Source organism: Anopheles funestus, chromosome 2RL (assembly GCF_943734845.2).
Source record: "Anopheles funestus chromosome 2RL, idAnoFuneDA-416_04, whole genome shotgun sequence".
In the NCBI taxonomy this organism is placed as follows: Eukaryota; Metazoa; Arthropoda; class Insecta; order Diptera; family Culicidae; genus Anopheles; species Anopheles funestus.
The window spans coordinates 9,639,325-9,652,673 of record NC_064598.1 but is presented as its reverse complement, the minus strand read 5'-3'; the positions used below and the strand labels follow the sequence as shown (position 1 = coordinate 9,652,673).

The window sequence follows — 13,349 nt, the reverse complement described above, 5'->3', positions numbered from 1 at the left end:
CCCAGCCCCTTTGCTGCGGTGTGTAATCGGTTCACATTTGATTCACGATTACTGCTGTCTCCCGTGGGAAGAAGGGTTGTATATTCATTGAGAAACAAATACTCACGTGTCTCGGTGTTGCTCCACTCGTTCATCAATGGGAGTGTTATTTACAATCTGCAACCGATGTTTTTGGTGCGGTTGGCACTTCATCTAACCAAGTCATCAACTGAGAGTAAATCGATTCTGCTCATTAATCGTGTGATGGTGTTTGTATAGAATCTTTAATATACGAACGTTTATTGTAGGAAAAATGGATGCTGCTGCAGTGTTGATGGATCATCATACTTTTTTTTCTCGAGCTATTAAAAAAAAGGATAAACGATCGAAATAAAACTCGAAACATTTGCTGAATAAAAGTCTACTCGATCAGACTTTGGAAGTGGGGTCGGTGTGCCATGGGCGTAGGCAGATTCAGGCCGGCACAAACTTCAGGCTGTCGCCGTGTGGTTTGTACTCGATGTGCTGCGATTGAGGTAGGTTTAGAATGCGCCGCAGCGTATCTCGAATGCGATTGGTGCTAACCGTATCGGTAGCCGTCCGGTTCCACACCGACAGGACGTCCTCGGGGTACTGGGTGCACAGGACGACGCCACAAATTTCGGACCCTACCAGAAACTGCTCCCCTAGCATCGCCATACACACATTCTCCCAGGCTCGGTCCATCTTTGACTTCTTCAGCCGAATGACCCACTTGCCGCCTTTTGAATTGCTCGGATCTTCCCACATGGGTTTGATGCCACTCTACGAACAAGGAAAACCACCAGCTGATGTAGTGCAAAACCCCTAGACACACTAGTGCACATTACCAAGCGCTTACCTTAAACAAATGTAACCTTCTGTAAGGTTTCAAGCTGGTTGGTTTTATTAGGTGACAGTACAGGGACCACCATTGCTCCACGCTAGCACATCGGCCGACTAAGTGTAGCGATTTGTCGTACTCCTGAAAGTAAACGTCGCATCCGTTAATACGATCCATTGTATTATCATGCAATTAGCAACATTTCGGAAACAGTACCGCCGCTCTATGTGATCCCTTTTTGCCGAACCATAAACAGTAGGTGTACTGAAGCTTATGTTCCCCGGGTCCAGCTTCCAGCGGTTCTAGCTTATCCACATCGATGTCTGCGACCTCGTCCCCGCTATCGTCACTATCGCTGGCATATGGTCTGATTCTGAGGAGTGGAAACCGGGCAAGCATATTGTTATTATTGCGGGCATTCATCCATGCCTACGTCTTCCGGTTTCTGGCGGAAGGATCTAGCACACACGCAAAAGGGTGCATAGCGCGACTGTTGTCTCTTGAACAACGATCAAATGCGGTCCCGGTGCCGGTGACTAGCGCACCGCGGTTACTCACTCGTATTTGTTGGACATATTTTAAGACCCAGTGTATTAAACAGAGTGCAACTGGTTTGTATAATTATTCACTTTATCACAGAATGTTTGCTGCAATGTTTCGCTTTGCGCTTTTGCCTTTTGCTTTTGCTGTGCTGCTTCGATATGAGGTGTTTTCGTGACGTTCTAATGACGTTTTGGGGCTGGCAATTCGGAACTGTCAAAACGCGGCTGTGATTCGAGCTGGACGTCGCTGTGTGTTTTGGGATTATTCGAGCAGTAACTGTCATCCGATGCTGGGAGTAGAAATTTGGGGCGCCATATTGACTCAAACAACTTTTGTGCGTGATTGTTGGTCGCTGTGTAGGCAACGAATTTTTCGTGATTTCTGTGCGTTTTCAGCCAATATATGTACATAACGGGTACACATTCTTCTCAGCGCCGTTCATTCCAACCTTCTACCTAGCGGAAACGTGAATTGAACTAAAATGTCTGCCTTTTTGCGGCTCATTGAGGTGGAGAATTTCAAGTCCTACCGGGGCCATACTACTATTGGACCGTTGAAACGTTTTTCTGCTGTAATTGGCCCCAATGGATCGGGTAAGCATCAATGTTTGCTACTTTGGGTGTCGGGTGATCGCTATACGGTTTATGGCTAACTTTGTTTCATTTACAGGAAAGTCTAACTTCATGGACGCCATCAGCTTTGTTATGGGCGAAAAAACGAGCAGCCTCCGTGTTCGGAAGCTAACCGAACTAATCAATGGTGCCTCGATTGGGCGTCCAATTTCGAACCGTGCGTCCGTGATGGCGCGATTTATTATCACGAACGAATCGGGTGAAGAAGCCGAAAAATCCTTCCAACGATCCGTTATTAATGCTTCCTCCGAGTATCGTATCAATAATTCGGTGGTGTCACCGCAATACTACCTAGCGGAGCTGGAAAAACTGGGCATCAATGTGAAGGCTAAAAATTTTCTCGTCTTCCAAGGGGCCGTTGAAACGATTGCCATAAAGAATGCGAAGGAGCGAACGGCACTGTTTGAGGAAATCAGTGGCTCGGGCTTGCTGAAGGAGGAATACAATCGTTTAAAGCACGAGATGCAGATGGCCGAAGAAGAGACGCAATTTACATACCAAAAAAAGAAAGGTATAGCGGCAGAACGGAAGGAGGCGAAGCTAGAGAAGCAGGAGGCTGACCGGTACACGAGCTTGAAGCAGGAATGTAGCGAAAAGCAGGTACACTATCAGCTGTTCCGACTTTTCCACAATGAGAAAGAATCGAAACGGTTGAAGGAGGATCAAATCAGCAAACAGCAGGAGCTGAATATAATTGAAAAGCGCAAGGAAGAAGCGGATGAAATTTTGAAGGAGAAAAAGAAAGATGTGGGCAAAATGACCCGTGAAATGGCCAAGAAGGAACAGGAAATACGTGAAGTGGAAGCGGAAATGAGCAAACGACATCCGATGTTCATTAAGGCGAAGGAAAAAGTGTCTCACACGCAGAAAAAGCTAAACGGTGCATTGAAAACGCTCGAGCAAGCACGCCGGGCCGACGAGGCGCACCAGGCCGACATCAAGAAGCTGGTGGACGAGCTGCATGAAGTCGAAGTGAAGCGGGCAGCGTTCGAGAACGAGGTGGAAGGTGAATCCAAGAAGCGAGGCAGTAACGTTCATCTCGAGCGCGATCTAGTGCAGGAGTACGATCGGCTGAAGCAAAAGGCCGACGCTACGTCGGGCAAATATCTGATCCATCTGGATTCGGTGAACCGCGAACAGAAATCGGATCAGGATCTGCTTGACAGCGAAATCAACAAGAAAGCGCAAATCGAGGAGAACTACAAGAAAATTGAGTCAGAAAAAAACGAAGCAATGAAGCGACAAGAAAAGCTAGTCGATCACATCAAAACTAGCAAAGCGGGGCTGGATGAACAGCGACGCATCAAGACGGAACTGAGCCAAGACGTTGGCACCTCGAAGGAGCGCATTCACGAGCTGCAGTCCGAGCTGGACAATGTGCGCGAGCAGCTAGGCGACGCCAAGATTGACAAGCACGAGGATGCGCGTCGCAAGAAGAAACAAGAGGTCGTGGAACTATTTAAACATGAAGTCCCGGGAGTGTACGATCGCATGATCAACATGTGCCAGCCGACGCATAAGCGCTACAACGTCGCGGTAACAAAGGTGCTGGGCAAGTACATGGAAGCGATCATTGTGGACACTGAAAAAACCGCCCGTCGCTGCATTCAGATACTGAAAGAGAAGATGCTGGATGTGGAAACGTTCCTTCCGCTGGACTACCTGCAGAAGAAACCGCTTAAAGAGCGCCTCAGGTAAGTGGATAGCGTTTTGCTCCTTGTTGCCTTGCTTAAACACCAACGAATGTTGCTATTTGCACAACGTTTATTAATCCTAGGGCGCTTAAGAAAGTCCACTAACAGCTAAACACATCAATTATGATTGTCTGTCTTTGGTCGGAAGTCTGCTGCTTGTATTATCTCCCATTCTGAGTCGGATTCCTGTCGGTTTAGCGGCGGCGGATGCAGCAATACCTGTTGGTGTCTCGCTTGCTGCTGCCGATTCTTGTCGTTCAGCTGTTTCTGTAGATTCGCTTTGAACTTCTGTAGTGCTTCCTAGAAGGCAAAATTAGATTGAGCAATAACATTTACGGTCGGACGGAAATTAGGGAATTGGTATCGAGCCGCTTACCCGTTCCTCGAGCCGCTTAATGTAAGCCTTCTTTAGTTGCAATTCCTCTGGCATCATATTGTTCTGCAGCATTTCCCTTTGCGCCATACTGGTGACTATTTGCGTTTCAAACTACAATGAAATGCGAAAAGAAGAAAGTTGTCTGTAAGTGCCGGATTTGGACAGATCCGTGAAAGTTTCCGGAACCGATTGTTACCTCAAAATACTTTTGTACCAACAGCTTATGTTCGTTGTGTATCTGTTCCGATAGCGGATTGTTGGGGACTGGTGATAGGGGTCTTAAGTTTGGATCTAAAATACTGTACAGTGTGTCGCCTAGGGCTGCTTCGTTTTGCTTCGAGCTGCTACGTTCTCCCCTTCCTTCTCCTCCTCCTACCCGGTCTTCTTCGTCGTCGTTGACGTTGAGGGGGGTGGCTTTCGTCACATTCCTGCCAGCATCCGGATGGGCTGGTATGACGCCCGGAATTGCTGGATTGTTGAATGTGATCGAACTGTTTATGCTGCTCACACTATCCATTGGAGCGTTGGTACATTTTGTGACGGTCAATCCTTCCGTGCCCTGGTTGTTGGCTAGGGAGTACAAGAAAGAGATTGAGAAAACGATATAAGATTTAGGTACACATTGGTTCTTTTGCAATTTTACTATCTCTTGAGCCCATCCCTCGGGGAAATACCACTAACAATCGGTACAATACGTACTGTAAACAATCCAACAGCTTTGTAGCGTGTTGGTAGCGTTAGAAGATGATATGACCGTGGAAGTCACACTGTCGCACATTTTGATCCTTGATCGTAACAGTTTCTGACTAATGGTCCAATGCTTCCTGCGTGTAAATGCCTCCCCACTAGTACAGTTGCCCTGCGCCCTATTGCGTGAGCAGGGAATTTGTCGGGCTCAATTTCTCTCTCTCTCTCTTTGGCACTAGTTATTGTTGATAGGTTTATGTGTATTTATACTATCGCGTTAGATCCTACTTTTCCCGCATGCTGCACGGTACGTACGTTTCGTTCACTTAGTACACCTTGAGAATTAAATCTCTTTCCGTTGCGCAGTTCATTACCGAGAATAATAAACACAAATGTATGATGCTAACAGAGGGAGAACCTCGAAACAACAGCCGCCTTCGGTGTCAGACGGGATGATTAATCGTGACGAGCCAAGCTGCAACTATATGCTGAGTAAATTTGTCACTGCGTTTGTTTTGCGGCCTCAACAGTCACCCTCCGGTTCCATACCCGCTACACACACGCGCGCACACACACACACACAGGATTATTTCGGCTGTAGCTGTGTGATTGATTTTCAATTGAATCCTTTAGCTTCTCTTGACAAATTAGATTGCGTCGTTTCGCAAAGGGCGATAAAATGTGTTCGATACCATTTCTATCTAAAGCGGGCACTACTCCGTTGCCGATGACTAGTAGACCCAGCAGATCTATACCGATCCGGGATCTTTCGCTCTCTCGCTCTTTGATTCCCTCTCTTTGGTTTGTAACTGTAACTGGGATGTAATTAAAACGATCATATCACTTTTCCATTGCACACACTGTGCGCGCAAAAAGATCGTTTTTGATCGATACTACTACACTATCTTGGGTCCCGGGACCACTTATTCGTTGGTTTATTAGTTCACAAAATATAACGCAATGTTCAAAGTTCGATCGAACTGTTTTGTGTCTAGCACACTCAAAAAACTGGTAAACGCGTGCAGCTTTAGCAAACGTAAGCAGCGAATGGGATTCAGCAGTAAAGCAAAGTCAGTAGTGAGCCACTTTCGGAAACATCTCGTGTTTGCCGTCTCCGTTTTTCCGACCTAGGAGAGGGAGCAATGTATGGGTCATTCCGTGGAAATTTTGAGCGCATGAGTATATAACGCTGCTTCAACGAGGAAATGAGTCGTCACTCGAGAGTGTCTGAGACTATAGACCAAACGGCCTCCATACAAGGCGATGGTGAAGGGAAAAGGGAAGCACCGTGCCGGTCCCGAACACCCCCTAGCACACCTTGTTACCCGTTTTTTTGTGGTAGTGACCGCTGGTCCGTTTGTACGTATACGGGTACTGCGAAACGGCAAATATAGGATCACCGAAGGGGGAAGGTGCAGATAGCGATGGTAAACTATCTTCCCTCGAAACCAGGAATAAGCACAGGGAGGGAAAGTATAAATATCAGCAGATCGGAAAATCCCTCATTCGCCGCCAGCTCAGCACAACTCCATACAGTTTCGATCTATGCGCATCAATCTCGGGATGGTTTGCAGCTGGTCTGACCTGACGATCGTCCCCTAGCCCTTGTCCGTCGACCAGAATGGTGCTTCGACGACGCTCTTTTCATTGGGGGGGTTGGTTCAACAGTTGAAAACAAAAAATAAATTACATCCAGCTAAAAATAGGTATGAGTAATTTTTCCGCAGTTTGTATTACACGCCCCACCGCCGCGTGTATTTACTGCGTTATATTTCGAGATAGGGATTTCTCGTTCACCTTCCCCGCTGACAACCTCCGTACACACAACGTACAAGGCGTTGCGAGTGTGAGCGCGTTCGGTGCGGCTTGGCCGCATGCTCAGATAGGAAAATGCGACCGGCATGAGTCACGAGCGAATGAAAATTTGTGCCGTACAATCATCAAATCTGAACCACGTTCGTCTTAAGGTTTCCTTATTATAATATCACGCGTTTCATTTGTTAGGGGCAACGACCACTGCGCAAACCCGGCTGCGCAGTGTGTCGGCGTTATTATGGCGGGGTCGGAATTACAGCACGTGCAATCCAAATTCATCAGTGAATGCGGAAGCTTGCTAATATTTACTTTGTGTAGCACGCATACACACAACCAGATGAAGTGTGATGTACTAAAACTGCGTTCACTGTCTCAAATGTCTAAGAACAATAGACTGATATTCCATCTGTTTTAGTAATAATTGCGATTTAGACGTACTTTTAACGCGGGGTTCAGATAGAAGCGTTGATTATGGACAAAATGTCGCACATGGGTGAAACAAAAATCGTAACTGCACTCTTTAATGTTACTGCAGGTTCCAGATGTTCCCATATTGTGCCATCCTTTATGGTGATTTTCGTTATAGGAAAAAGATTTAGCTTTAGAGCTTCGGAGATATCCCTTTCTACCGTTGTCTGCAGTACATACCTGGGTGTAGTACACCGCTTCCAAGATCCATCGGTTGGTCGAACTACAATGAGAAATGTTTGGAATGTTTTCAAATCGACTGGTTCGTGCGTGTAAAGGCGGCTCAATTCCTATTTTACCGGATTCACTTCAATGTGAAGAGGTTGCAGTACGCTGGGTGACAAGTTTCTGAGTGGGCTGTGCCTCGGCATGTCCAGTATTCGCTGTACCGTATTTTTGTTGGTAATCGTTCCGCGACTATTGTTCGTGTCGATTCCATTGTCCATGCTTTCCGACAAGTTGCTATCGGTTGGATAATCCATCCCATACGAGTCATCCTGTTTGGGGAATGCATTTTCAAGTTAAAAGTATTTCATGAAGGCTTGTCCTGAACAAACCAATGCTTTCGGTGTAACTGTGTCGCTGCTTACCTCGTCCTCGGGCAGGAATTCATTACCGATTGGTTCATTTTCGCCTGTGAACAGCTTGCACAGTTCGTTCATCACACTAACGACCTCCTTCATCGATGGGCGACTGATTGGATCCTTATCCCAGCACTGTATCATCAGCTGTTCGATCGGCTTCGGACAGTGCTCGATCAGGGGTGGTCTGCTGCCACGATGCACGCGCCACATGATAGCAAATGATGAGTCGATGTGTTTAAACGGTTGCTCTCGTGCTATCACTTCCCACAGAATGATTCCCCAGCTAAACACGTCGCACTTTTCGGTATAGGACGAACCTTCAAACACTTCCGGTGCCATCCAGGCGGCACTGCCCTTGTTGTTCGTCATTAGCGTTGATTTGTCTGTGACCGTACCAAAGTCGCATATCTTTAGCACGGTCCCACTGTTGACAAGCAGCAGGTTCGGCGGTTTTAGATCCCGATGAATCATAGGTCGCGGAGTCATGTCATGAAGATAAGCAACACCCTTTGAGTTTAGAGCGTAAGACAAATGCATACATTTTACTGATAGTGGCAGAGCAGAGCGCAAATGTGTTATGCTTACCTCAGCGCATTGCCGTGCCCAACTCATTGCATGCGCCGCTGTGTACACCGGCCGAGGCCTACAGTGCAGCACTTTGTGCAGTGAACCACCGTCGGCATATTCCATCACCAGGCATACGTGTGGTGATTCCGTACAAGCTCCGTACAGCTCGATTATGTTGGGATGTGCTACACGAGAAAGATGGCTCACTTCCGCCGTAAATGCTTGCTCGGTAATGTACTCCATGTACTTCACTGCAACGTATTTGTTTCTCCATTTTGCTTTAATGACTGTGCCATAAGAGCCTTTGCCCACTGTCTGTAAATGCAAATGCAAAAAGAATGTTAATAACGATTGTAGCAAACACTTAGACCACCTTGTGCGTTGTAATATTGTTTGGTAATGTTATTGTGTTGATGCGCTACAGCAGAGCAGCCCTTACTTACAGCAATCTGTTCAATTTCGTTGATGTCTATCGCCGTAACGAAGGGAGGCAACGCGCTGTTCATTCTGTTGATCTGCTCTCGGGACATTGCTAGGAAGGATGCGTAATTCCGTGTTGCTTCGTATTTTGCTCACAGGTACGAATCCGGGCAATTCAGATGTGTATCCTTTCGGGTGGGCGAGGTAATGGTGCCGCTTTTGAACGGCTAGTTGGCAGGAACGATCCAAATAATGTTAACACCACATGAAATACGGACGAACACACCCCAAGTACAGGGGAATTGTACGCATTAATGTTTTTATCTCGTATTCATTAGAAATCGAACGCTGCGCTTTTGATGTAGTTACGCTTCGGCTATGCTAAATATTTTTCCTTTTGTCATCACCAAGAGGAAAACGTCAACACATGACAGTGGTTAACGTCAAAGCAGATGGCGATGCGTGACAGAGATGGCAAGATTTCGAAAATGTTGCGCGATATACGCCAGACCGTTGCGTAGCGTATGTTGCGTGGAAAGAAATTTAAATGTCTGTTACCCCGTCACATGCTTATGAAATTAATTTAACCATAGAAAATTATAGCAAGCATTAAATTTATTGTTTTGATGAAGTCGATGAGAAAGGCAAGTTTTGTATGCCTTAGGAGATTATCAAATTTATAAATATTATTTTATTTTTTTTATAATTTTTTATTCTTATTCTTAAAGAAACTTATTTCAACCAATTCGCATCAAAATAAATCAATTTTTAAAATGTTGCTAAATTTCCCAAAAAAAAGCTAAGCCTTAGGATATTTTCAGGTTTTCAGATTTTTTTTATTTTTTTCTTATTTTTTATGCTTTCTTCTATTTAAAGCATTATTTGAGTGAAAAGAAACTTATTCCAACCAATTCGCATTAAAATAAATCAATTTTTAAAATTTTGCTAAATTTCCCCAAAAAAATGTAAGGCTAACCCCTTAGGAAATTTTCAAGTTTTTTGATTGTTTTTATTTTTTTCTAATTTTTTATGCTTTCTTCTATTTAAAGCATTATTTGAGTGAAAAGAAACTTATTCCAACCAATTCGCACCAAAATAAATCAATTTTTAAAATTTTGCTAAATTTCCCCAAAAAAACCAAGGCTATAGCCTTAGGAAATTTTCGAGTTTTCAGATTTTTTTGATTTTTTTCTTATTTTTTATGCTTTCTTCTATTTAAAGCATTATTTGAGTGAAAAGTAACTCATTGCAACCATTTGGCATCAAAATAAAACAATTTAATTTTTTTTGCAAAATTTCTCAAAAAAATGGCAAGGGGTAAGCCTTATGAAATTTTCGAGTAGAAAATTTTTTTTAAATTTGTTTCTGATTTTTTATTCTTTTTTTAATTTAAAGCATTATTTGAGTGAAAACAAACTTATTGCAACAAACTCGCATTAAAATATATCACATTTATAAATTTTGCTGAATTGTTCAAAAATGAGGAAAATTTTACATTTTCTCAAACAGGGTATGGAACTTGGTTCCTCGAATAACTTCTGGCACAGACATCTGAGGGCAGGGCCGTCCAAGAAGAAAATATAGCCATTTGTGCCATCTATCGACCACAGGTTAAAGATTGGCGATCCGTTGGATACCGACTGAGTTATAGGGAAAAATTGGTGCAAAAATGAAGAAAATTTTACATTTTCTCAAACAGGGTAAGGAACTTGGTTCCTCGAATAACTTCTGGCACAGACATCTGAGGGCATGGCCGTCCAAGAAGAAAATGTAGCCATTTGTGCCATCTATCGACCACAGGTTAAAGATTGGCGATCCGTTGGGTACCGACCGAGTTATAGGCAAAACTTGGTGCAAAAATGAGGAAAATTTTACATTTTCTCATACAGGGTATGGAACTTGGTTCCTCGAATAACTTCTGGCACAGACATCTGAGGGCATGGCCGTCCAAGAAGAAAATGTAGCCATTGGTGCCATCTATCGACCACAGGTTAAAGATGGGCGATTCGTTGGATACCGACCGAGTTGTAGGCAAAACTTGGTGCAAAAATGAGCATTAGTAAATTTTCATTTGTTTGAATTTTTTGATTTTCTTATTATTTTTCACTCTTTTTTTATTTAAAGCATTACTTGATTGAAAAGAAACACATTGCAACCATTTCGTATCAAAATAAATCAATTTTTAAAATTTTGCTAAATTTCCCAAAAAAAACAAGGCTAACCCCTTAGGAAAATTTCGAGTTTTCAGATTTTTTTATTTTTTTGTTATTTTTTATGCTTTCTTCTATTTAAAGCATTATTTGAGTGAAAAGAAACTTAGTTCAACCAATTCGCATTAAAATAAATCAATTTACAATTTTTGCTAAATTATTCAAAAAAATCTAAGGCCTTAGGCCTTAGGAGATTGGCAAATTTGAAGAGTATAGAATTTATAGAATTTAAAGAATAGAAAGCTAAAGCATTTTTTGTCATTTGCTCTTTCAGAAACATCGAAGAACCACGGAATGTAAAGTTGATATACGATGTGCTGAAGTACAGTCCACCCGAAATCGAACAGGCCGTTCTGTTCGCGACTAACAACGCGCTGGTTTGTGAGACGCCGGATGATGCGATGAAAGTGGCGTACGAAATCGATCGTAGCCGATACGATGCTTTGGCACTGGATGGTACGTTCTATCAAAAATCGGGTATCATCTCCGGCGGCAGTCACGATCTAGCCAGAAAGGCCAAACGCTGGGACGAGAAGCATATGGCACAGCTGAAGCTGCAGAAGGAGAAAATTACCGAGGAGCTGAAGGAAGTAATGAAGAAGACCAGGCGCCAGGGAGAGCTGACGACAGTGGAGAGCCAAATACGAGGTCTGGAAAATCGGCTTAAGTACAGCCAAAATGACCTGGAGACCTCCAAAAAGAACATGAACGAGTATGATAAGCAGCTGGAAGATTTCACCCGTCAGTTAGATCAGATTGGGCCGAAAATCAGCGAAATCGAACGCAGAATGCAGCAGCGCGATACGAAGATACAGGACATTAAGGAGAGCATGAACAACGTGGAAGACGATGTGTACACTGAATTCTGCGCCCGCATCGGTGTTGCCAATATTCGTCAATTTGAAGAACGCGAGCTGGTGCTGCAACAGGAGCGAGCAAAAAAGCGGGCCGAATTCGAGCAACAGATTGATCGCATTAACAACAATCTTGAATTCGAACGATCGAAAGACACCTCGAAAAATGTGCAGCGCTGGGAGCGGGCGGTGCAGGATGACGAAGATTCACTAGAAACGTACAAACAGACGGAAGCTCGCCAGCGGCAGGAAATAGAGAAAGATAAGGAGAAAATTGAGTTAATGAAGCAGGAAAAAGCTGCTCACAAGAACCTGGTTGACCAGATGGAGGAAGAAATGTCAAAAGCTAGACGGGACGTGCAGGCATTGGCCAAGGAGCTGGCCGCCATCCAGCAAAGCATAGCCAACATCGATACCCGCATTGAAACGATCAAAAGTAAGCGGCACAACATTCTGATGCAAGCTAAGATGGATGCGATTGAGATACCGCTGTTGCAAGGTTCTATGGACGACATCGGACAACAGCAGGCAGCACAACCACCGCAGGGAGGCGGTGGCCAGGGCGGGGACTACGCAGCCGATGGTAGCAGCGCCGGTGGCGGATCAGCATATGAACGGGAAAGTCGCATCGAAATAGACTACCGAAAGCTCGAGCACCATCTGAAGAATTTGTCCGATCCGGATCAGATTAAAAAGAGTGGCGATACGCTGGCGAAGGAACTGCAGGCCAAACTGGATACGCTCGAGAAGATACAGACGCCCAACATGAAGGCGATGCAGAAGTTGGACCGGGTTACGGAAAAAATTCAATCCACGAACGAAGAGTTCGAGGTGGCCCGCAAAAAGGCTAAAAAGGCGAAGGCAGCATTCGAAAAGGTGAAAAATGAAAGATGCACACTGTTCACCAATTGCTGCAATCACATCTCCGATGCGATCGACGCCATCTACAAACAGCTATCGCGTAACGAAGCCGCCCAGGCATACCTGGGACCGGACAATCCCGAGGAACCGTACCTGGATGGTATTAATTATAATTGCGTAGCGCCCGGCAAACGGTTTCAGCCGATGAGCAACCTGAGCGGTGGTGAAAAGACGATCGCTGCACTCGCACTGCTGTTCGCTATTCACAGTTTCCAGCCGGCACCATTTTTCGTGCTGGATGAGATTGATGCGGCCCTCGATAACACGAACATCGGCAAGGTGGCTTCGTATATCCGCGAGAAAACGACCAACTTGCAAACGATCGTGATCTCGCTGAAGGAGGAATTCTACTGCCACGCGGACGTTCTGATCGGTATCTGCCCAAATCCAGCGGATTGTTTGGTATCGCAGACATTGCTTTTAGATCTGGAAGAATTTTGTTAGAAGATAGAAGTATTGATCTTACTGTTACGTATTTGTCCACACGGAATCTACTGCGCTAGGTTAGTTTCGTACTGATTTTAATATGTCACGGTCCTTTTGTTTTGCAGTAGTAATCTTTTTAAATGGATGCCGAAGCTGATTTGTCAGTGGATTGCTTAATTTATAATTTATCTAATAACCAATAAAGAAGTAGTGTGAAAAGGACAAAAATAACAATATGCACCTTATTTTTCCTATATCGAAATGTGGAAACATTGTAAAATAGCCGTTGCCTGCCGCTTGTTCAACGATGC

General features: G+C 44.5%; 3 protein-coding genes across 3 annotated transcripts; 1 reads left to right on the top strand and 2 right to left on the bottom strand.

Annotated features, from left to right (window-relative positions):
* Positions 1-244: 244 nt before the first annotated feature.
* LOC125764755 (eukaryotic translation initiation factor 4E type 2) lies at positions 245-1,632 on the bottom strand. Its single transcript, XM_049429334.1, has 4 exons — positions 1,400-1,632; positions 1,058-1,214; positions 860-982; positions 245-783 (listed from the first exon to the last, which is right to left on the bottom strand). The coding sequence occupies exons 1-4, from the start codon at positions 1,414-1,416 to the stop codon at positions 454-456; spliced, it is 627 nt and encodes a 208-aa protein (XP_049285291.1). The 5' UTR covers positions 1,417-1,632; the 3' UTR covers positions 245-453.
* A 71-nt stretch (positions 1,633-1,703) lies between these two features.
* LOC125764673 (structural maintenance of chromosomes protein 1A) lies at positions 1,704-13,291 on the top strand. The gene is made up of 3 exons (XM_049429139.1): positions 1,704-1,977; positions 2,054-3,710; positions 11,112-13,291. Exons 1-3 carry the CDS (start codon positions 1,866-1,868, stop codon positions 13,054-13,056), a joined length of 3,714 nt encoding a protein of 1,237 aa, XP_049285096.1. The 5' UTR covers positions 1,704-1,865; the 3' UTR covers positions 13,057-13,291.
* On the bottom strand, positions 3,761-9,047 carry LOC125764695 (mitogen-activated protein kinase kinase kinase 7). The gene is made up of 8 exons (XM_049429203.1): positions 8,651-9,047; positions 8,226-8,522; positions 7,647-8,147; positions 7,356-7,553; positions 7,237-7,279; positions 4,283-4,656; positions 4,087-4,197; positions 3,761-4,010 (listed from the first exon to the last, which is right to left on the bottom strand). The coding sequence occupies exons 1-8, from the start codon at positions 8,735-8,737 to the stop codon at positions 3,828-3,830; spliced, it is 1,794 nt and encodes a 597-aa protein (XP_049285160.1). The 5' UTR covers positions 8,738-9,047; the 3' UTR covers positions 3,761-3,827.
* Positions 13,292-13,349: the final 58 nt, after the last annotated feature.

Excerpts from the sequence above, each read along its gene's own strand:
- LOC125764755 (XM_049429334.1), bottom strand. Across the intron at positions 983-1,057 it reads AGGGATCACATAGAGCGGCG|GAGTACGACAAATCGCTACA; the intron begins GTACTGTTTCCG and ends GTTTACTTTCAG. Across the intron at positions 784-859 it reads GAAGGTTACATTTGTTTAAG|AGTGGCATCAAACCCATGTG; the intron begins GTAAGCGCTTGG and ends CCTTGTTCGTAG.
- LOC125764673 (XM_049429139.1), top strand. The coding sequence starts at position 1,866 with ATGTCTGCCTTTTTGCGGCTCATTGAGGTGGAGAATTTCAAGTCCTAC. Across the intron at positions 1,978-2,053 it reads AATTGGCCCCAATGGATCGG|GAAAGTCTAACTTCATGGAC; the intron begins GTAAGCATCAAT and ends TTTCATTTACAG. Across the intron at positions 3,711-11,111 it reads CCGCTTAAAGAGCGCCTCAG|AAACATCGAAGAACCACGGA; the intron begins GTAAGTGGATAG and ends TTGCTCTTTCAG.
- LOC125764695 (XM_049429203.1), bottom strand. The coding sequence starts at position 8,737 with ATGTCCCGAGAGCAGATCAACAGAATGAACAGCGCGTTGCCTCCCTTC. Across the intron at positions 7,280-7,355 it reads TTCACATTGAAGTGAATCCG|TTCGACCAACCGATGGATCT; the intron begins GTAAAATAGGAA and ends TTCTCATTGTAG. Across the intron at positions 4,198-4,282 it reads TGGTACAAAAGTATTTTGAG|TTTGAAACGCAAATAGTCAC; the intron begins GTAACAATCGGT and ends ATTTCATTGTAG.